General features: G+C 48.0%; 1 protein-coding gene across 4 annotated transcripts; it reads right to left on the reverse strand.

The window, feature by feature from the left end:
* Positions 1–1,477: 1,477 nt before the first annotated feature.
* Positions 1,478–23,623, reverse strand: KLHL18 (kelch like family member 18). Of its 4 annotated transcripts, XM_078857389.1 has the most exons (11): positions 23,511–23,623; positions 22,813–23,003; positions 19,544–19,674; positions 18,881–19,021; positions 18,322–18,520; positions 17,561–17,721; positions 9,438–9,574; positions 7,673–7,895; positions 6,062–6,166; positions 5,523–5,634; positions 1,481–4,728 (listed from the first exon to the last, which is right to left on the reverse strand). In XM_078857389.1, exons 2-11 carry the CDS (start codon positions 22,966–22,968, stop codon positions 4,342–4,344), a joined length of 1,752 nt encoding a protein of 583 aa, XP_078713515.1. In that variant the 5' UTR covers positions 22,969–23,003; positions 23,511–23,623; the 3' UTR covers positions 1,481–4,341. The 4 variants fall into 4 exon arrangements, with proteins under 4 accessions (XP_078713533.1, XP_078713524.1, XP_078713515.1 ...); XM_078857381.1 differs by having other exon boundaries at positions 22,813–23,623; XM_078857407.1 differs by lacking the exons at positions 22,813–23,003; positions 23,511–23,623 and having other exon boundaries at positions 1,478–4,728; positions 18,881–18,954; positions 19,544–19,560.
* Positions 23,624–24,070: the final 447 nt, after the last annotated feature.

A 24,070-nucleotide genomic window follows, 5' to 3' on the forward strand; every position in this document is an offset into this window, starting at 1 on the left:
TGGCATGGACTTCTGCAGATAAGCAGCTGTGCAGTGTAATAATGAATCGTATGTATATTGGGGTTCTCTGCTCATCCAAAGTCCCAGTGATTTTTTTCGGAGGTTTTAATTGACGAATGAGCATAACGGGTTAACTAGTATGTGCTGGTGGTGGGTGGATGTTAACAAGATGCTGGGGTGGGACAAGCTTTTATCATGTGACTCGTAGAAAGCAAGAGTGTTGTGTGACTCAATCTGTTTTGCAGCCAGATGAAATACACGCTGCTAACTTTATGGTACAAATCTTGTACACTTGTCATGGCCGATACCTATCTTAAATCCCCTTGCCCATTCCTCCCCAGTCACTAGCATGATGAGAAGCAATTTAAACACCCAGAAGAAGCAGTCTAGTCAACCCAATGGCATCATTTCTTTTGAGATGGCATTTCGCCATTGCATTTAAGGCAAAGCGTTTCCTGCTGTGAATGGCTTCGCAAGTGCAGTAGACAACAACCACGTTTGAATAGACCACTTCATGCTATTATGCTTCTCAGCTTAGATCGTCACCCACACGCGCCAGTGTTTGGGGTGCACAACCCGATATTAGACATGCATAACTTCCTTACATCGTGATGCACTTTTTTTGTCAGTAGAGGCTAGATTTACACTTCTAGAGGTACTGCATGCTGATACACTAAAGCCAGTCTCAAGACCGAGATAAGCTATGTAAACTGTGCAATGCATTATGAAAGTGTTCCTGGTGTAGATATGGCATAGGTTCAGTGATGAGCAACTCCAGGCCCTTATGAGCCACAGTCCCACTTTTAACATCAATCAACAGGTGGTTGAATAATGACTTAAAGCTTTCGTGACTGCAGGAATTCATATTCATCGGGTCTTTCGGTAAAGTCACGTAGATGGTTCAAAGAATAGAACAAAAAACTACGTTTCGATCCAAACACAAACGATCGTCATCCTCCTGATGTCGTAGTTTTGTTATTTTCTATGAACCATCTACGTGACTTTACCAAAAAGACCCAATGAATAGGTGGTTGAATGTGAAATGATGTGTGGATCAGTAGGCATGGGGTTGCTTTTTCCAATTGAATATAACAGAGCCCTGTTACAGATGTGAAATTTAACTTGAGATTTTTTTCTTGCAGTATAGTATGACTTTACAGGTAAATTATTCTTGGTGGTAGAAATTAAATGTAGCAGCTGCATTTTTTAATCAGTCACTTGGCTCCAAGAATATTAATCGACAGATCTGCCCAACTGTTATCTGTTGTAGTCGTCACACCATTATACATGTTGTGGGGTCTATATTGAGACTGAATGATGCAGCTTGCTGCATTTACATTGGCTGTGCTCATATGAAAATAATGAGTCTATGTAAAGTCACTGTTATTTCAAAACTGATGCTGTGTATTAAACTGTTGGATGACTTAATCGCGAATAACTCTTGTCATTTGACTCAATTTTGATTCTGAGATGTTTTTACTTCCAAAGAATGTGTGTTCACGGCATATATTAAGAAGCTGAAATGAAACCCATTAGATGGAATTAGAACCCGATACAATAATTCAACTAAAGGGTTATTCAAATAAAGAAACACGGTTTGATCAACATCTTAATTTTTAAAGCCTATATTTTTTCCTATTGCTAAATTATACTTGAACAGAGCCTCTGAAGTTCAATACATCCAAGTATGAATCATTACACACGACTTGTACCTTGCACTTTACACTTTCTTGAATTTTACACAAAGTTTGGTCCATTTAACCTACAACCAAGTGGACTTTTCAACATTCAATGCATAATTCGTACATACGGTATACAATCTCAACTAACATGACAAGCACGAACTTAAGAATCCATTGCAAAAACAGGATGCTGTCACATTGCACTTGTGCTGAGCAAATCTTATCTTTGAGCAGCACTCCTGTCAAGTAAAATAACACAAGTATTTGTACAAAACGCAAATATTGTCATGCAAGTTATGCAGCTTTATGATGAACAATTTGATTGACTTATTTTTAACAAAAGCTGTACCTACTTGAACATTTTACATGTAGCTGCATGTGAAATATATGCACAGCTGGCAGTGCTGCAAGCCTGTTGCTTTGCACCGTTTTCTGCTGTAATATTGAAATAGCTTGGAAGAAAATACTTTATTTGTCCATTGTTAATATAACCTGATCATTGCACGGTCTGAACCACTGGCAAGCTGTCAGGAATTCATGTTTATAGACACGAGTCACATATGTTGAACTTTTTTTGCACCGTACATAGCCAACCATACGAATCATAGATGCGGAAAAACCGGAGTCATGTGAAACTGCTTAAAACTTCTTTTTCGGAACTGTAAAAAGGAACGGCAACATAAAATCATCTTCCACTACTGCCGTTAGCATTTCACGGTGTAATCCTTTGGGCATTTGCCATGGTGCATGTGTCAGGTAGCCAGGTATTGTGCACAGTTGGCAATTCAGACAATGTCGAATACATCTGCAATTTCTACATGCCCACCATGTTGCTGGTCCCTCTATGTGAAGGTGTTTGATGACATCAAACTTCCCACATGTACATTATGCATAGAGAACCTCCAATTAATGTAGTGGTTACAGGCAGCAGTGTAGTTTCCCACAGATACACATTGACAAGTGCTCATCAACTCTGGACTTTTGTTTGAAACATTAGTAATGGTCAATTTGAAGGAACCTGCCCTCCTCAGCACCTCCCAGAAAGATGACCCATCACTTGGACTTATCTATTTATATAGTTTGCAATGGTTTCGTCCAGCTGAACCTCTCATGTGTGCGATGGCACATATGTGCTCTAACTGCTTGCTCGTACCTGTATCTGCTTCAGCAGATAAGTATCATGCATTGCAGTTTAATTATAAGTAAAGTGGTAATCACACACGTATACATCGCAATAAAATAATTACACTGAACAATGGTGAAGTGTCATGCAAGAACTAAAGATCTATTTCACAATATGGTATTGCCTTCGATAACAGTAAGCCAACAGGGTTGACTTGTGTTGTTTCAGCGACTGTAGGCAGACTATATAAACAATTCAAATATTGGCTCTATTATTGTTTGGAAGTTTTAACATTCAATTCGACACCGATTTATTCATGTTAGATTATTTTTCTTCCAAAAGCCTGTAGAAAACATAATTAACTAACAAACAGAACCATTGTCGGTAAACAGTTTCATTAGAAATTATTTACGATGCAGTTATACTCTCGAGTCCAAATACAATGATTACATGGAGACTGTACACAAAAATACCTTGCCTCCTTGTAATCTGGCACGTGTTACACCTGTCAGATGGACTGGCAAATTTAGTTTGGCAAAACAATCTAAATCAGTGGTCAGTTCAAGTCATAGTTACCAAATGTGTGGTCTCCAACAGGTGTATGTGCCAGAAGTTTACTTTCGCATTTTAGTAATAACTTGAATATACCACTTAGTGGCTATAGTTTTCCAGAGAGGCATATAGATACGAACGCATTTTACTTGGGGTAATTCATCAAAATTGGTGTATTTTGCTGTGTACTTGTAAATTGTCCAATTGAATAATTTCGAATGGACACTCATTTGTCATAGATGCAATGTACTAGCTGGGACCTAATCAATTGTACTGTTTCTTATAAATCCTAGAACACATCGTTGGCAACTTTTGAGACTGCTGCAAAAGCAGCACACAACAGAACATCTGGTTTTCTTTTACACTGCAGTTAAGCACGAACAGAAACAGGATATATATATTTTCAGATGGTTTGTAGAGCCTTCACCTATTCAAGCAGTTTTTGGTTTTACTCTATCACACACTGGACCATGCACAACGCACACTCATGCAAGCATTAAATATGTAATGCAGTTGAAAGTGTTTGGAATGAGTTTCAACGATTGTAAACATCCACATGTACACTATATGCTGCAAGACAACTATACGCGCACCATCTTAAGTCAGGTGCAGTATTGCTCTCAGCAAAGTTTTACAACGCATGTATGTTTCCGCATATGTGCACACTCAAAAACATATGTTCAATATAGCCTTATACTGATGGGGTAATTGCTGTTAGCAAGTACATACTACAGCCAGCACAGCATAAGGGGTGGTATGGCCAATGTTGATGTTCGTACACTTCACCAAGTACTCACATATAAGGCTAAATCAACCAGGGGGGGGGGGGGGGGAGGCCCAATGCAGGTTCAGACACCAATTGCCACCAATTTTATCCATGACCAAGGTGTCGTGGCACCACTAATGCACCACTAATGCACCACCTCTCCCCACACACACACAGATGGGAGTAGACATCTATGAGGGAGAGAGCAGGCCTGCAGGTCACATAGTGAGAAAGGGAAGGCAGCCTGCCCCAACGCCGCCCGTGTGCCAGCTCATTTGGGCAGCCTGCCGCCATGTGTTGCTCTCAGGTGTGAAGCACTCAACCGTGCCGAGGTTGGCGTAGCCGTCGTAGCCGCCCAGCGCATAGAGCCGCCCCGAGCAGGCTGCAAGGGCCACGCGGCTGCGGCGTGCCAGCATTGGCATGAGTGCAGACCACTGGTCAGACGCCGTGTCATAGGTCTCGACCGACGAGAGGAACGCCGAGCCCGTGTAGCCGCCCACGGCGTACAGGCGGCCCGAGAGGGCGGCCGCACCATGTCGGCAACGCCTCTGCTGCATGGGCGCCGCTTTGTGCCAGCTGCCAGTGTGTGGGTTGTAGTACTCCACCTGCATGGCGCCACCACACACACCCACGCAAGCACAACCGTAATGTTAGTGTGGCGGTAGGTAGGATCCCTCATCTGCTCATATGAGAACACATATCAACCCCATAGTCGTAAATCAATATGCAGGAATCCATAGACGTGTACATGGATATACAAACAATGTTTCCACATATAATAATTTGCGTTGTTTGTTTCACAGGGAAGAATTTAAAGATCCCCTGATGTAATTCACAAAAGTAGGTCATTGTGTGCTGGCTGTCCAGGTTCGAATTTGCCGATTTAGAAAATTACCCATAAATTACTCGATTGACATTATACGTACCAATCATCGCCCCCTACTGACAAACTAATGCCCAGTGGCAGACTAATGCCCACCGAGTCACCTTGAGCCCACAGGAATAGCTGCCACTGGACGTGCCCTTTCAAATGTTAGAGATGAGATGTGCAGCAATCTGAGACTCCAGAATATAGAGGGCTATTTCAATAAATTATTATGGACTCGCATACATTTTACATACAGACCCATCCCTGCACACCAACCCATACACATGAATCCATAGACATGGGCCCATATACACAAACCCACACATGAACCATTCACACAGGCCTACACACCAACGACATACATGTAAATGCAAAACCGTTTCACTCTGAAAAAGTCTTTAATTATCCACTTTTGAGTAAGCCCTCAGCAAATGCAGATGTTAGATTCTGAATTAATGGTTAAATAAAAAAAAATTAAGACGAACCGAGTGTGTGCTATCTGCTTTCTGCGTACGTGCGTGCGTCACAAACCGTGCTGAATATCTGCAGGCCGTCGTGCCCGCCCGTGACGTACACCCGGCCCTCAAAGAATGCTACGCCCGTCGCACTCCGTGGCGAGTTCATGGCCGTCACCATGGTCCACCTGAATGTGCGAGCACACAGGCGTTAACAGCTGAGCTGTGCAGGAGGGCATGCGCATCCTCACTCACATGGGATGAACGACTCTGGCTTTGAGACACGTGCCACGGAGAAGGGCAAATTACAATAAATGTACAAATTAATGGAGTAATGTAGATGGATGGAAGTGACCAATTAACGGTCTTGTGAAATTTTGTTTCTAATTACCAATTACTTTGATCTGTGCAATTGAGATACCAATAAAACATTAAAGTAATGAAATTACCTATTTCAATTACATGTTATTCAGATACTACTCATATCTATCTCTATTGACATGCCCGCTCTGGCCTCGATGCATGTTCATGGGCCAGCCATCGCACTAAGAAGCGCAAGTACTTGCTTTTCTCCTGCTCTGAATACATGGATGTGTGTGTGTGCTCATCACGCACTTGTCAGCCTCGGAGGAGTAGCACTCCACGGAGCTGAGCGACGACACCCCATCATAGCCCCCGCACACATAGATCTGCCCGTCCAGCACGGCCACTCCCATCGCGCTGGGAAGAGAAAGGGGGGAAGCATGACGATCGTTGGGGCAGCTTTCACTATTGTTTAAAAGTAATGTTCTGTAACGCTAAAGGCTGTTCTTGTAAATACAGGAGACCCTTGAATATCGCGGGTTCATCATTCGGGGTTTTAACCTATCGCGGGCAACATCTTTGGATACCAATTTAGCTATCGCAGGGGTTAGTTTTGGCATTTTGCGGGTATGCTGTGAATGGAAGTGGTGCAGTGCGGGCTGGACGTGAGGCAGTCACCTCATCCTTTGCCATGCTCGCATCTCGCGGACAAAGACCCATCCCCGTAGAGCCTATTAAAAGACTGTTGGGGCAAGTGCCGTTAGCAAGCGCCTATGAAGGCTGGCACGGCATACAAGAGGGTGGATAATCAGCACCATGCCTGGCTGCCTTTGTCTCTCCAGTGGCAATGTTTACACACCACAACATGTATTCATTTAGGGCTGAGTCCTAGCAGAGGCCCAGGATCAATTCAGATCGTCACTGGCGTTTAGCGTGAGCGAGAATTTAACTTGGGTCTCCGGGTTCGTAACACAGCGTGCTAACCGTAGCACTACCGCAGCACTACCGCTCCCTTCTCGCAGACAAACACACACACACACCCGCTTTGGATCATCATCAGCAAGTACAGTAATTTATTCAGTATTTATACAATTTATTGTCCAGGAATGTGTTTTGTATAGGGTATTTAAATGGTTATTTGAATTATTTAGTTTTTAGTTTATTTGGCATACAGTACAGTACTTGTTTAAATTGTCACGTGTCTATTTTTGGTTGCCGTGTACCTAACCCCATTATTTAGGTAAGTATTGAATATCGCGGTTTTGGCCTTCGCAGCACTTTCCAAGAATGTAACCCCTCGCAATATTCAAGGGTCTCTTGTATACCTCAATTACCTTGTGTCAATACAGTAGAAACTGGATGTAAACACACCTTATATAATCACAATTCTGATAAGAAACAGATCCTTTTATTATACTGGTGGGGGGGAAGGCGATAGGTAATGTCTGATCCAAGCATACTACTTTGGATATAAGTACTTACTCCCAAGGGTGTACTTATATGCAGTTTCAACTGTACTGTTGCATAAAGTAATCAATGTTGCTACTAACAGCTATATTAATAGTCATCTCATAACTAGTATATGTAACATTAGAAAGGCCATAGTAGACACTGCTGCAAACGGAAAATGTTCATGCATTGGCTGTGAATCGTCTGCCACAAAAAAACATAGTGATCCCGAGTGATCTTTAAACTGGCCGTTAGAGCGAGTGCTGTTAGCGAGCACCTATGAAGGTCAGCACAGTGCATTAAGGGGGTTTGTGTGTCCAGCATCATGCCCAGCCGCCTTTGTCTCCCCGGTGCCAATGTTTACACAAAACACCAGATACTCTACTCGTTTGAGACCCAGTCGACCAAGAGGAGGTTCGGGACCAATTCTGATATTCGCCACCGATTACCGCTTCCCACAAAAACCATGGTCACCTGCGCTTGCTATTCATACTGGCGACCTTGGTCCAGGTATTTGTGTCGGGATCGTACACCTCCACGCCGGACAGCCGCTCCTGCCCATCCGAGCCCCCCACCGCGTACAGCCGTCCGCCCAGCACGGCCACCCCCACACGGCTACGCGGTGACCCCATTGGGCAGCATGCCTCCCAGCGGTTGGTCAGCGGATCGTAAACCTCCACCATGGTCACCGCATCCCCTGAGCAAATACACGAGAGGGGGACTTCAAGGGATAAATTATACCGACTGTTATGAAGTCTTCTTCTGTCGCACGGCTGATGTAGATGCAGAGCAACATCTACAATTTTTCATTCAGGTGGTCAAGTCAGATAACCGCGCAAGGAGCAGCGGAGTGTGATGCACTGCAACGTGCGTAAGCGTGATGTCTGATTCAATGTGATGTGAGTTGCAGCAATGCTTTATTAATTGCAATCTTTTTCCAGGAAAATCCCTTGCGATGGAACATCTCATTTGCAAGAGTGTCCAGGGTGTCAAGTGACACATGTGTAGGGGTCTTACGGAGGAAATATGTGTCGAGCTGATATGTATGGGATCCAACGGGAAACTAGCACAGTGGGCGGGGCTACGTCAGTGCACGGGCAGGTGCCCTCTACGACGTCCGCGCTTCGGACGTTACGATCCCCCGGGGCCCCACCCCTCAGGGAGGGGGATGTATAAAAGGGGAATGTATCGGGGGGCTAGGGAGAGTTGGGTTAGCTAAGAAGGGAAGACGGAAGACGTCCGAGATAGAGCCCTGGTCTCCCCCTGCTACGCCGTCCTTGTCAGGACCGCGCAGGCTCGAGCCAGTGGCGTGGTGCCAGAGCCAGAGCCAGTGTTGGTCTGGACTCTGAGTACCGGGCCCGACTGACCAGTGTCGGGCCAAGATAGCCTCCCCTAGTCCACGAGAGGAGGACTCTGAGGCAGGCTAGGGTTAGCTAGGAGGTGTGTCCTCAGAAAGACGGGTGAGGGGGCCGATACCCCCTCAAGTGTGTATGTCACGACGGTTGTTGTAATAAACCTCAGTGTGCCTCAACCCCGGGTGTCGACCTGTATTCGACGGTACTACACATGTATACCAAAAACATAAACACACATTATAAAATATACAACTCATACAGTACACGTTTATACAAGGTCAAAAACATTTATATATGAACATCTCACTGCCGGTGCATAAAGAATGTTATTTTAGAGTTGAGGTGCAGTCATATTTCTCTTGTCTTGAGATGGGATCGTATGTAGACCCCATCTGTAAGATTCACAGTGATACGAGACGTATACATACACAGCTCTTTTGTTAATCCACTGCTGGATGAGGGCCTCTCCACACCATGTGGATCATGGAGGTTATTTGACTATGGTTCACTACAATGATCCGCTTGGATTAATTAAGGTGGGAGGGATGGATGTGGAAGCTTACAGCATAGAAGTGCAGTACAACAATGGATTTTTCTGCACTATATGCTGCCCAACCTGAGTGTGCATGATGGTCACCCACCCACGCCATATCCATGCTCGACTCAGCCTCCGAGGTCTGACAATATTGTGCACTTTCTGTGTAATTCGGTCAAAGTGCAACATATTATAAAATGTTATAAAATGTTAAAAGCAGGCAGCTGGTGACACTGCTGGGATAGTGGATGCCAATCGCTGACTCTCACCCAAGATTAAACAAGGTTCTTTGTATTTTGTCAGCTATCTCAGCCTCCCTGCCCATTCCTCCGCCCGCTGTTAACTCTACCGGCAGAGTTGAGGCCCCCGACAGCGTAAACGCGGCCAGCCAGGGAGGTGCAGCAGCGCGGCCGGGTCTTGTACGCCGGAAGAACTGGCCGCCGGTCCGGCATCAGGTGATAGTCCTTCGCTTCATCCAATAGGTCCCTAGAACATGTATACAGTGAGGGAAAAAAGTATTGATCCCCTGCTAATATTGTACGTTTGCCCACTGACAAAGAAATGATCAGTCTATAATTTTAATGGTAGGTTTATTTGAACAGTGAGAGACAGAATAACAATAAAATCCAGAAAAACGCATGTCAAAAATGTTATAAATTGATTTGCATTTTAATGAGGGAAATAAGTATTTTACCCCTCTGCAAAACATGACTTAGTACTTGGTGCAAAACCATTGTTGGCAATCACAGAGGTCAGACGTTTCTTGTAGTTAGCCACCAGGTTTGCACACATCTCAGGAGGGATTTTGTCCCACTCCTCTTTGCAGATCTTCTCCAAGTCATTAAGGTTTCGAGGCTGACGTTTGGCAACTCGAACCTTCAGCTCCCTCCACAGATTTTCTATGGGATTAAGGTCTGGAGACTGGCTAGGCCACTCCAGGAGCTTAATGTGCTTCTTCTTGAGCCACTCCTTTGTTGCCTTGGCCATGTGTTTTGGGTCATTGTCATGCTGGAATACCCATCCACGACCCATTTTCAATGCCCTGGCAGAGGGAAGGAGGTTCTCACCCAAGATTTGACGGTACATGGCCCCGTCCATCGTCCCTTTGATGCGGTGAAGTTGTCCTGTTCCCTTTAGCAGAAAAACACCCCCAAAGCATAATGTTTCCACCTCCATGTTAGACGGTGGGGATGGTGTTCTTGGGGTCATAGGCAGCATTCCTCCTCCTCCAAACACGGCGAGTTGAGTTGATGCCAAAGAGCTCCATTTTGGTCTCATCTGACCACAACACTTTCACCCAGTTGTCCTCTGAATCATTCAGATGTTCATTGGCAAACTTCAGACGGGCATGTATATGTGCTTTCTTGAGCAGGGGGACCTTGCGGGCGCCGCAGGATTTCAGTCCTTCACGGCGTAGTGTGTTACCAACTGTTTTCTTGGTGATTATGGTCCCAGCTGCCTTGAGATCATTGACAAGATCCTCCCGTGTAGTTCTGGGCTGATTCCTCACCGTTCTCATGATCATTGCAACTCCACGAGGTGAGATCTTGCATGGAGCCCCAGGCCGAGGGAGATTGACAGTTCTTTTGTGTTTCTTCCATTTGCGAATAATCGCACCAACTGTTGTCACCTACTCAACCAGCTGCTTGGCGATGGTCTTGTAGCCCATGCCAGCCTTGTGTAGGTCTACAATCTTGTCCCTGACATCATTGGAGAGCTCTTTGGTCTTGGCCATGGTGGAGAGTTTGGAATCTGATTGATTGATTGCTTCTGTGAACAGGTGTCTTTTATACAGGTGTAGGGGTTATTACGGGGAGAAGGGCGGACAGGAAACACAAGGGTGTCTGCACCCACACACGGGTGTCTACATCCACGTCCGCATCCGTTAACCACTGGGGGGCCATGGGGGCTCTGTGATCCCCCATAACTCCACCCCTCGGAGGGGATTCCTATAAAAGGCGGGGAGCCAGAGAGCTCGGGGCCAGTGTGGAAGAAGCTTACCAGTGAAGTCTGAAGACCGGCAGAATAGGCCCTGGGACTTCCCTGTCTCGCTGCCCTTGTCAGGGCCGAGCTGGGCAAGCCAGTGGCGCGGTCCCAAGAGCTTCCGGACCTCTGCTCTTGTAAGAGCAAGGCTGGGTTAGCTGGGTGCCGGGATCCGTGCTTTACCAGGGCCGGATCAGACAGCCCCCCATAGCACTATTAGAGGAGGACTGGGAACAGGACAGGGGGAATAGTGCTAGGGGTGTTTTCCCATCTAGTACGGGTGAAGGGGCCATTACCCCTTCAAGTATTGTACTGCCCTTGAGTTTAATAAAAGAGTGTGCCTCGACTCCGTCGTCAGTCTCCCTGGAACTCACTACATCTGGCGTCAGAGGTGGTCGAAAGAATGGATACGAGATGGACAACTCGTACCCAAGACCCCGGAGAGGACGACAGCTTGGAAGAGGCGGTGCAAGATATCGCCGCCGACGTACCTGGCCAACCACTGCCGGCTCCACCACCTTCAGGGCAGTTGGAGAGAACCGGGACGTCGGCTGATGAGTTGGCGTTGGCCCACTCCCGATTGGCGGAGCTCCTATATGCAGCGGCCGCCATGCTGGAGCAGATAACCCACCTGGGGCCGGGGGGAGCGGCGCAGCGTGAAGACGGACAGCGCCCGCCAGAAACTCCCGCCTTTGCAATGGCCCGGAGGCTTGAACTTCCCGCCACGGGTACAGTAGGAGCCGAGGGAGGGGCCTCAGCACGTCACGCGGGCGACGGGGCCCAACCAGCAAGCACCACGTCATCGGCGGGGGAGGGTCGCAGTGGCTACCTATCAGCGGTCGCCAGGTCATCAACAGCGGACAACTGCACCGACCAAGCCGAAACCAGCGCGTCACCGATGGCGCGACCACCATTAGGGTCCGCCATTGCTCCCCATACAGTCCATGGAGACAGTACGCGAGCTGGGCGATCGTCGGAGACGGAGCCGACATTTCAGCAACGCCTGCCGGCCCTGCAGGAACTCGTATCAAGCGGCGGCGATGGGGGTGGGTTTCAGCGCCGTTTCCTTGCCCACCAAGAGATGGCTGGGTGGACGGACAACGAGGCGCTGCGTGCTCTTCCGGCGATGCTGGATAGCGACGCCCTTGGCACCCTCACCGCTGCACCCAGGTCGGCATGCTCCACACTTCGGTCAGCGCTGCAAGTGCTGGCCACGGCTTATGGGCCGCCTTCCGATTGTCGCCAGCTTTTCTACGAGCGGCAGAGGGGCGACAAGGAGTCACCACTCGCGTACCGCACGGCCCTGTTGGCGTTGGCGAAGGCGGCCTTCCCGCACATGGACGAGGAAGGGGTGGACGCGATGGTGGCCGAAAAAATTGTGCTGTTGGCCGACAACTTGAACTTCGTCATCCTGGCGCAGGATGATGCGGACATGTCTTCATTGCGGGCTGCAAGGCACATCCATGCCAACCTGATTTCCCAACAGAGGAAGGCCAACAAGGCAGCTGCGGGTCACACCGTGACGGCAACCACCTCCGAATCCGAGGGGGTCTTCGCTGCGGGCTGTTCTGCGGGATGGCGGTCTGGCGGGCGACCGCCTCGGGACGCACCGAGCCACCGAGAGCAGCCCAAGTCTTCTGGAGCACTCGTCGTGTGCTACAACTGTGGCCTCCGGGGCCACGTGGCTTCGGGATGCCGGGCTCCTCGACAGCGCGGAGCAAGAACTGGGGCTGAGGACGGCCCTCTTCAAAAGCCTCCACAACATCCTCCGGCAAGTCGTGGCACCCCACATGTTCGGCCTGCACACACACCCACTTCTTTCTCACATGCCCCGACACACGATTCTCGGGGTTCGGGGGCTGGTGCGTCGGGTCGCAGCTTGATGGGGAGGGCGCTCCAACCGGGCCAATGGTCCGAGTTGGCTCACCGTGTTGTGGCTGCGTCGGCGGGGTCGTCCGTTGTCATGAGGCACATTGATGGGGTGGAAGTACGGGTATTGATCGACATGGGAGCATCGGCGACTATCGTTTCCGATTTAATTTATAATATCCTGCCCGTTCAGAGTCGCCCGTTGCTCCCCGTCGACATACCGTGTTACGCTGCAAACGGGGGCTCGTTAGGTATCATCGGCCAAATTGGAGCGCAAATTTCTATTGGGGATATTAAATTATCTGGGCCGGTGTTGGTCTCCTCCTCTCTGGCAATTTCGTGCCTGTTGGGGATGGACTTTTTGGCCAAAATGCCTGTCAAAATTTTGATTGACCAGGGATGCATCGAACTTCCATCAGGCCGACGTATAACGTTCTTGCCCTCCACCCCTGCCTTGCGTACACCCTGTGCAACGGTACAGGCGCTCGTTGCTCGAACGGTGCGCGTATCCCCGGGGACACAGATGCTCGTGCCCCTGCGGTTGCGTCGACCGTTCGCTAAAGGGGTCTTAGACCAGGGCATTTTGCTGGGGCCGTCTAGGGCCGGCGTGAATGGCCCAGATTTGGTGGCGGCCTAGACAATTGTTAAAGGGGATGAGGACCCGTTCATCGCGGTCCTCAATGTCGGGACACGGACGGCGGTGGTTTCCCAAGGAACCGTGTTCGCACACGCGATTCCGGTACCTGCGGAAACGCCGATCATTGGCCAGGTGGCCACCGCTTCTCAGCCGCAACTGCAGTCAGAACATGACGAGGGTTGGCTGGAGGCGCTTTGTGCTGAGACACCTGACCTATCTGACTCACAGCATGCTAAATTGCGTACCCTTTTGCGAGAATTTTCCAACGTCTTTAGTAATCACAAATATGATATCGGATGTACAAAATTGCTGCGCCACCATATTGACACCGGTGACAACGCTCCTATCCGCCAAAATCCTTTTCGGTTAAGTCCCGCCGAAAAAGATCATGTCAAATTGGCTGTAGATGACATGCTGGCTTCTGACATTATTTCTCCCTCAACCAGCCCTTGGGGTGCACCCATAGTGTTGGTTAAAAAGCAAGATGGGTCCCTAAGGTTCTGTGTTGATTTTCGGCGGATGAATAAAATCTCGGTGGCTGATGCTTACCCGCTTCCTCGAATGGACGAATCTCTGGATGCCCTGGCTGGATCACGATTCTTCTCCACCTTGGATTTGCTGTCAGGCTTTTGGCAACTTCCTTTGGATGACAAATCGAAGCCCAAAACGGATTTTCGAACACCGCACAGCCTCTTCCAATTTAATCGTTTGCCTATGGGGCTCCACTCAGCTCCCGCAACGTTCCAGCGCCTAATGGAATTGGTTCTTGCTGGCTTGCAATGGGAGGTCTGTTTGATTTACCTAGACGACGTGATCGTATTTAGTAGGACATTCGAGGAACATCTTGATAGGCTTCGGGCCGTCTTTCTCAAAATGCGCGCAGCTAATTTGAAGTTTAAACCACAAAAAATTAACCCGTAAAAACAAAGTTTTTCACTATAAATCCTTTATATGCGTGGCGGCTAGAGTCCTCTCGTCCTCTGGCTTGAGATGGCTGCCACCTATGGGTCAGATGATTGCCTGCCACCATTAAGCACCTGGTAATTAAATATAATTTTTTTACCTAAAAAGTGTAAAATTTTTGAAAAAAATTTTCACGAAAACAAATTGTCACGCACGAGTCTGTGTGCAAATTGTCAGCTCGATTGGATCACGGGAAGTGGGTTAAAAAACGACCGAAAGATTTGCACGGTCAAGTGAACTTAATATAAAGGATTTAAAAATGCCATTTGCTCCGCGAATCTGTGAGATATTTGGGTCACATCGTCGGACGGTCAGGTATCTCAACCGATCCCGCCAAAACGCGTTGTGTCAGCTCCTGGCCGACTCCCACCTCGGTGGGGGAGGTTAGGAGCTTCATCGGTTTTGCTTCATATTACCGGCGGTTTGTCGCGGAGTTCGCTTCCATCGCTAAGCCGTTACATGCCTTAACGGCAAAGGGGGTGAAATTTCATTGGGGGCCGGAAGAGGAGGCCGCTTTTAACTCTCTTCGTGATGCCTTGGTGGGGGCCCCGCTGTTGAGTTACCCCGATTTTTCTCTACCTTTCGTGCTCGACACGGACGCGAGCAACACAGGGATTGGGGGCGTGCTTTCCCAAGTTGTTGGTGGCGTGGAGCGCGTTGTGGCTTACGGTAGTAGAGTATTGTCTCCTGCCGAGCAAAGATACTGCGTCACCCGCCGTGAACTGTTGGCTATTGTTTTCTTTATTCAACAGTACCGGCCATATCTGTACGGCCGGCATTTCACCGTCCATACAGATCATGCGGCATTGCAGTATGCCCTGCGTATTCACCAGCCATCGGGGCAATTATCCCGATGGCTGGAGATCATTCAGGATTTCGATTTCGAAACAACATATCGCAAGGGGATTCGCCACACTAATGCCGATGCCGTCGCGCCTGCCGGCCACTTCAAATTGCACTTGTTTCTTGGGCTCGGGGCGTTGCAAATCTGCGAGCGACGGCCAGGATCGGGTCCTTGCGGCCGCCGTTGAGGCTCCTTCGGGCGTTGGCCCTATTGAAATGGGAGGGAAGGATTCCCTACTGGGGTTGTCAGGTGCGGAGTGGGGGCGCCTCCAAATGGAGGATACTTCCCTCCTGGCGCTACGGCGTCGCGCGGGAGGATCCGGTCAGGGGAGGTCGGGCGTTGACTCATGGGGGTTGTGCCAGGGCCTCCTCATGCATTGGGACGGGACGATCCGCCGCCACAGGCTGGTGGTGCCTTCCACGTTGAGGGGTAGGGCCGTATGGGCTGCTCATGAGCGGCTCCTGCACCTGGGCACCCACAAAACCCTTGCCATGCTCCAGATTAATTTCTTTTGGCCGGGCATGGCAAGGGATGTGGACGATCTCTTGCAGTCTTGTACCCAGTGTGCTCAACGGAAGCCGCCAGCAAGGGGAGCCAGCCCACCGCTCCAGTCTATTTCGGTCTCCCGGGTTAATGAGCTTGTCGCTCTTGATATTTTGGGGCCGTTTCCTTCCACGCCTAGGGGTAATAAGTACCTACTGGTTGGCGTGGAATATTTCACACGATGGCCTATGGCTTGGCCCCTCGCCAACCAGTCGGCAGCAGCCGTTGCGGAGGCTTTTGTCCAGGGCTATGTCCTCGACAAGGGCGCTCCGGAACGGTTGTTGACCGATCAGGGAAAGAACTTCACTAGTTCCCTTTTACACGAGGTGTGTGAGCTTCTCGGTACGAAGAAAATTCGTACTTCCCCTTACCACCCACAAACAGATGGGATGGTAGAACGCCTGCATAGGACTATTACGTCCATGCTATCACACCAGGTATCTGAGTCCCAAACCGATTGGGATCTTCAGATCCCGGGAGTTCTGGCAGCTTACAGGATGGCTCCTCACGCGGCGACCGGATTCTCGCCATTTTTTTTTTATGTATGGCCGCGAAGTTGACCCGCCTGTCGCGACCCAGCTGAGAATTTCCACACCACACGCTAAGTCCAAATTGGCTGACCATGTTAAATTTAATATCCTCAAGTTGGCTGAGGCGCGGGAGGCGGCTATTCAAAACTTTGACTCCCTTTAAGAGTGTGCTCCTAATCTCAGCTCGTTACCTGTATAAAAGACACCTGGGAGCCAGAAATCTCTCTGATTGAGAGGGGGTCAAATACTCATTTCCCTCATTAAAATGCCAATCAATTTATAACATTTTTGACATGCGTTTTTCTGGATTTTGTTGTTATTCTGTCTCTCACTGTTCAAATAAACCTACCATTACAATTATTGACTGATCATTTATTTGTCAGTGGGCAAACGTACAAAATCAGCAGGGGATCAAATACTTTTTTCCCTCACTGTATATAGAGTCAGAAAACAAGGAGATATTTCTGGACCCACCTCTTGTTAAATAGATGTGGCTACTTGTCACATGCCTACTCCGGTCTAACAGCGACCCGGAAAAGATTCAGTAAGAAATTAAGCTGGAGCTACAGCAAGGTTATTTGGCTTGTAACCTGAGTCTTTTTATTTTATTCCCTTTGTCTTGTGGCCTTTGGAGAATGGCTGTTAACTTGACCGATATCTCCTTGCAGTGGTCTTTCCACTTCTCTCTGTCTGTTCCTGCGATTTGCAAGTGAAGACAGATTCCAACCCATCCACACTTTGGCATCCAATCACTGTGGTGTTATTTTTCACCTAATACCTTCAAGTCACTACCCTTTGCAGTCAGTGACCATTCATCCTGGTCATGTTTCTGAATATACTGTAGGTTCCTGTACTTAACCTGCCGAAGAACCCCCGATTCTCTGTCTAATATTTTCCAGGCTTATAATTGTTTGCCCTTCATGAGAAATATTAATAATTATCTGGATGGCTTTAATTTGAAAGGTATTGATTCTCCATTGTTATTCTTAAAAAAGGGATTTGAGGGCCAGTAAAGCGATAACACCCAGACCCACTGCTGTATTAGTGCAATGTTGCCTGATTTAGCGAGCGCGGGGGGGGATGGGGGCGGAAGGTCACGGTACCTGCACTTGTGGCAGGCACGTATGAGCTCGTCCTGCTGCACACGGTCGGTCAGAAAGTGGGGGCGGCACAACGGGAGGCGCACGCATGTGAGCAGGTCCGGGAGTAGCGGCGCACGGCCCTCGCGGTCCCTCCGCACCCACGCCAGCATCGCCTCAAACACCTGCGCGCGCCAGCAGCAAACAATATGCACGGCGCACACACCCATGAACCACATATGCACACAGAGTCAATCATGCATCGGTGTGTGTGTACAAATACCTTTGACCAAATCACCTGGAATGCACCCCAACTCGGCAAATCTCAGAAGCTATAAACAAGAGCCCAGTTAACTGACCAACATACATGCCTGGTTGTTATAGGTGGCTGCGTTGTGGACAGCAGTGTAGTACATCAATAACCATTGTTGCACTTTAATTGAATTCTCCCACACCTATGCTCCCTGTCTTCAACAACCTTCACTGACCGATATGGAAAAGCATGGTCAAACACCCGCATGACTCCCATGGCATGGGTAGGCCTTTATCCAGAATTGGATTGGCAAAAGGCTCTTCTGAGAAACATGATGCGTATAAGTTACACACAAACACAAACCCACGACATGCACATGACATGAGCTCGAGTAAACTACGACAGGTCAGATTGCACAGTTTGACCATGGCAAGGTCTGCCGGACCCATACCCCGCCGTCGCCACCTCCCGCTCATCCTCTTTTCCCCTGCACACGGAACCATCAGGTACCGTGCGCGCGCGCACCCCCCACCTGTTCCTCTCCCTCTACGTGCAGCTCGTCTCGTGCCGCCAGCTCCAGCAGCTCCTCCCCAGGGAGGCCCAGGAACTCCTCGCCCGTGGACGCCTCCACAAAGTGCTGCTGCAGGAATGAGTTGGCCGTGTCGTAGAGCGCAGGACACATCATTGCCTCCGCGAACGAGCGCACGCCCAGAACGTTCTTTGGGTGCAACCTGCAGCAGGAGATGGCAGCAGCGAAATAAACAGCCAGTCCTCTGTATCTAAAAAGCGTAGAACCCTGTTGACCTTACTCCCTCTAAAAGCGACATTCAATCTGTACCACCCCGCTAAATTCCCTCAGTGTATTGGGATCTGCATACTTGTGGCGATCTTGCCACATGGCCATGCATACAACAATTTAAACTCAGTCATAATGTCCTCCACAACTCGGCTAGGAGATCATTACCAACTGAGAGCAATCTACCACCATACTGCTTTAACACACTTGCCGACCACCTGTGCTACACCAAACTCGCCCATACTGTGTCCCGGACCAGATCCCCATAGCATCCCCGTTCCTCAGCACCCCTCACCTCTCCTTTAGGAAGTGACAGCAAGCATCCTTTACGGCATGAAGTTGCAGGAAGGAGGCCGCCATCAGCAGGGCCTGCACATTGTGTTGGTCGATGGCCACACGCCCATTGTAAGCGAAGTTAATCAGGGCTTCGAGTGCACTGCAGTCCACACAATGGCAGAGATTCAGCCCAGCTCCACCGACGTGCACTTATCCCATAAGTCGGTGTCAACCACTGCTCCTGCAATATATGCTCATCACACTCACCATCTTTAAGATTCTTCATGGACTCACTCCTGCCTGCCTCTTCAGTAGTTTTGTTAATTATTTACTGCAATTACATATTGTGTACCTGATGACATTGTGTTATAAACAATGTAAATTTTAAGGCTGCAATTACTAAAGACTTATGGCAGGCTTATGTTGACTGAAGTTGAAGAGCATTTAAGGAGCCATTATTTGTACTGGCAGTAGAGCAAAGCACAAAAACGAAATGATACAGTTGTGACATTTGGTTACAATGTTATGAAATACTGATATCATGACAATCATTGTGGAAATTAAATATTACATTATATCGTGGCAGCCCTAATGTCGACATGCTTAACGATTGCAGTTAAATGGTGATTGTGAACATGGGCTGTGTGTGGGGTAATATGATGGGGCACGTGAGCCCCCGCACCTGGGGTCCGTGCCCTGCATGACGATCTCTTCGCGCTTGCTTTCAGCCATGTCAGTGGTGAACATCGCATGGAAGTAGGGGATGGAGGCAGCCAGAACCACGCGGTGAGCGCTGTACTTGTGCTCCCCAACCTGCAAGCGACACAGGACACACGCAGTAGGTAAAGGTGCAGCCCTGCAATTTCTTGCTCACACCATTGCTGTTGGAAGGGCCTCCACTAGAGAAAGCTCTAGAGAGCTCCTCTGGAGAGTGTTTTAGTATATTCCTCCACACTGGCCAGACGTCTCGATAGAGATGAGTACCCAAACGCTGCCCCACAAAACACGACCTGTGAATATACAAACTATTGTGTATTGTTTGAAAACCACTTGGTTGAATGTTAAAGAGAGTATTTGCATTTTAATTAACTTCTCCATGTGAAGCATCTATGCGTGGTTGGAAGATTATAAATTACACTAATGACTAAACTGCATAGAATGCTGCGAGTCATTTAAACTTTCCCTGAGCCAGTTTGTTCGTTCCATGACTGGAACCACTTGGAATATCTTTGATGCATCACATATGTTGTCTTAATAAAAGCTTACTAACTTTAAAATGTTTAATAACGTTCCAAGACAATGCCACATACAGGTTATGTTGGAAACATATATCTCAATTATAGTAATATTTCCGACCCTGCCTTGATATAAGGGTTGAATTTAAACATCTATGGTTTTAAACATTGTAGAATAAATACCCAGTCACACATACTGCTGGATTAAAGTGTGTATTTTACACTGAAGATGTATGTACAAGCATACAATATATGGATAGACTGGAAGACATGGGCTCTACATAATTATCAGTGTTCTGCAAGGTCTATTTTTGTAAAACAGTATCAGTTTCATTTGTATTTGTTCTTTTGAAGTCCAATTACTCCAGCACATCTGCAGTTCTTTTAAAATGCACGTTTAAATGCTTTTTTATTGACCTAAAACCTTTTGCAAAAACAATCACATCTGGTCTACTGTGCAAGTCCTTTTTTTCTAAATTCCAACATGATTTAAAACTAATGCTTTCAAGAGAAATAAACATTTTTATATTAGTTTAACACGTAGACTTTCGTGACCTATATTAGTCATAATAAAGGTTTTTGGGTTAGATCGCGTAAGTATAAATGTGTCGTAACCCTCCACCACCCGACACAGCCAGTAAGGTTTGTTATGTAAACAACTCGCCAATTAGTTACTACTTCAGCCCACCAGTGTATTGGAGAGAAAATACAGAATCGCCCGATGATACTGGATGAAATTACAGCGAAACGTCGTATTCAAATTGTAAATGTGGATTTACTCTCCAACACACCGGTGGGCTGAAGTAGTAACTAATTGGCGAGTTGTTAACATAACAAACCTTACTGGCTGTGTCGGGTGGTGGAGGGTTACGACACATTTATAATTACCCGATCTAACCCAAAAAAACATTTATGAACTCCTTAATATACAAAAAAAAACACTTGAATTCAGAAAAACAAATGCCACCATGTGATGGTTAAGCTACATAAGTGTGAACATATAGACATGATTTTGCAAGAGAAAACGTAAGTTATCATTTAATTATAGTAAATGTTAATTGCCATTGATGTCAATGCCTGCAAAACTTTATAAGCTTAAATAAATAACTCAAGTGGCAAGTGGAAGCACCTGCTAACGTCGTGCAAGGCCATCAATGCACTAGTTCTCTATCTCATAATTATTTTCACTGTCAGCTACCGTAAAAGTAATCTGCGTTCCATCACCCCTTCAGTTTGTTTTTGCTGTAAACAAAGGGTCATGATTCAGGGCATGTTTTTGGTTGCCATTCAGGGTTAAGAAGCTTAGCTGTAAATTTTTCCACAAAGTTTTTTCCATCTCAACAGCCAGCTCGCTAGGGCGAGAGCTGCCTTATTATGACCGCTGTTCAATCGGGTCCAAACCTAACCACACTGGCCACGAACTGGCTCTATGAGCACATAACTACTAAACATTCCCATCGCAGATTTTGAGTAGCTCTAATGGTGATCGCGAAACAAGTAGCGGTGTCGTATAGCCAGTATAAGTGGTTGATTGACCAGTTGTGAAAAAAAAACGTGAGCATTTGGATCAATATCAACACTAAAAACAGATCAGTGTTTGCTTTATCCGCTGTAATTATTATTCGATAGCAATAAATTACCCACATTAGGTGCTGGAATACTTGGTCTAATTGGTAAGGGAACAGGCATTACAGTTTTTAGACTGTAAACATATGTGGGTTGTAAGTGAGAAGTGTATGTGTGAGTTAATCCATCCCATTAGATCCAGAAGATATCCAGCAAATATCTTGCACACACGATGTTTTTGTTTGACAAAGGAGGGTTGCGGGATGAGGGTAAAATACTGGTGCAGTATTTGCAACCATTATCCTCTCCATTTGACCTTCGTGCACCATTCACTGTTGTTTCTCAACGCTAATCCACCCTACCCTTCACGTCCCCTACTGAGTGGAATAACCCAACTAAACACGCTCATCACAAGTGGCGTGGTACCAGTAAGTCACGGGCATCACTTGCGATGGACAGGCACGGGCCTGACAAGAAACACCCCTCAACCCTCCAGTGCACACACACCCGCCTGAAAAAACCCTTCACTACAAAATACACAAGCACATTTCCCTTACCGTGAATGATGCACACACCTCAACCACTAAAACACCTCACCCTGGGTGACAATGATATATCACCCCATGTGACACCTAACTCAGCGTGATGTATACATCTGGCCCACTATGACAGTGACACCCCTCACGACGTGTAGCAGTGACACACACTGCACCATATGACTGATAATTTTCCTCCCACACGAACAAAAGCGCGTATTAATATAATGGGCCAAATATCCCATTGGAGGACCCTCCTGTGTCTTAATACTCAATGAGAGGTTGCTGGATAAACAGTGAACATTGACTTATTAATACACACTTTGGGTGACATTGACACGAACCTCACCTCGTGTGCCACAGACACCTCGTCCCGGGCGCATCCCACCCGCGTGGCACATACACATACTTCAACCCCTTGGATACATTAGTGGAAGGCGCCTTACAAATGAATGTAAATTATCTGAAATACACACCTTGGTCCAGGTGAAACACACACATACCTGACCCCGTTTGGCACAGGCACACCTCATTTCGCGTAACACACACACCCCCACCCGTCACCACGTGTGACACTCTTTAAACACCCGCACCACTCGCCCCGGTCACCTCACCCTGAGGGTGACGTCGCATAGCTTCCCCTGCCGCCGGATCTCTTCCATGACGCCGAAGCCCTTGACAGCGAGGTCGTCCACGCTGAAGTGCACAATGTCGTCCTCGAAATCGTCGGCCATTGTGAACCTGCCCCGCGTTCTCGCCCGACCCCGCATGAAAGGGGCGTCCCGGGCACGAAGCTCGGCCTTTTCTGCGATTACAAAATAGCAAGCACACGACCGACTCGTCCACCTTTTTAACCGCGGAGTCGTTCGCAGCGACGACAGCAGAGCGGCAGCAGCAGGGGTTGAATGAGCAGCGAGACGGCGACTCGAGTCGAGAGACAAGACACCCCGGCGGCGTCAAATGAACGCTGCGCCGCCGCCGCCTTTGCGAATCGCTGCAACAGCTGACAGCAGTGCCGCTGATGTAGCAGCTTCTGACGTCTTAAATGTTAATGCTGCTGTGTTGATATGACAGCCGCTACCGCTGTTGTATGTGGTGTAGCTGCTATTGCAGCTATCTGCGCTGATGCTATATCCGCCGCCGTTGCTATTGCTGCGGCTATTTCATCTGTTGTCCTTGCTGCTGTAATAGAAGCAGCTGTTATAGTCGCCGTGATTGTTTGCTGATGCCGCTGTAGCCGATAATTCGTATTGTTACTATTTAGCCGCTGATGTTGCCTTAGCTGCTGTTGATTTCCCCACGGTTCTATTACTTTGATCGTGACAGGAGTTGTGTTGTTGTAGTTGTGTTGTTGTTGTTGACCGGAGCAGCGGTTCCACGCGCCGCTCAGCTGATCGCGGCCCGCGCGCGCGCCACTCTTCCGGTCCCGCGTTTCGTGGCTTCCGGGAGGAAACGCGGCGTTCGCGTTCCGCACCCAGGGATTTGGTTCCGGTCTCGGGAGCTGCCCGCAACGTGGTTTCGCCTGCGCGCCCAGGCAGTGTCTCCATTGACTGCGGCGTCAACGTTAGAAGGAACGGAGCCAGTGCCAGGATTAGGAGTTTAGTTAAGTGTTAGGAGTGGGGGTTATACTGGTAGGAACGAAGTGGACCAGCCTACAATAGATTATATCGTCCGTCCGACCGTCCGTCCGACCGTGTAGCAACATCGCCCCCTACTGCAAACACTTGGCATGACCCTACAAAAACCTTTAGACTCAGTGAGGCTTTCCTGGCTAAACAAGTGTAACATTCCCTTATAATTCCCTCAGATAGCTTTTAATTAAAACATTTAAATTAATGAGGCTTTCCTGGCTAAACAAGTGTAACATTTTCT

The sequence above is a fragment of the Lampetra fluviatilis genome, chromosome 1 (assembly GCF_964198595.1).
Source record: "Lampetra fluviatilis chromosome 1, kcLamFluv1.1, whole genome shotgun sequence".
In the NCBI taxonomy this organism is placed as follows: Eukaryota; Metazoa; Chordata; class Hyperoartia; order Petromyzontiformes; family Petromyzontidae; genus Lampetra; species Lampetra fluviatilis.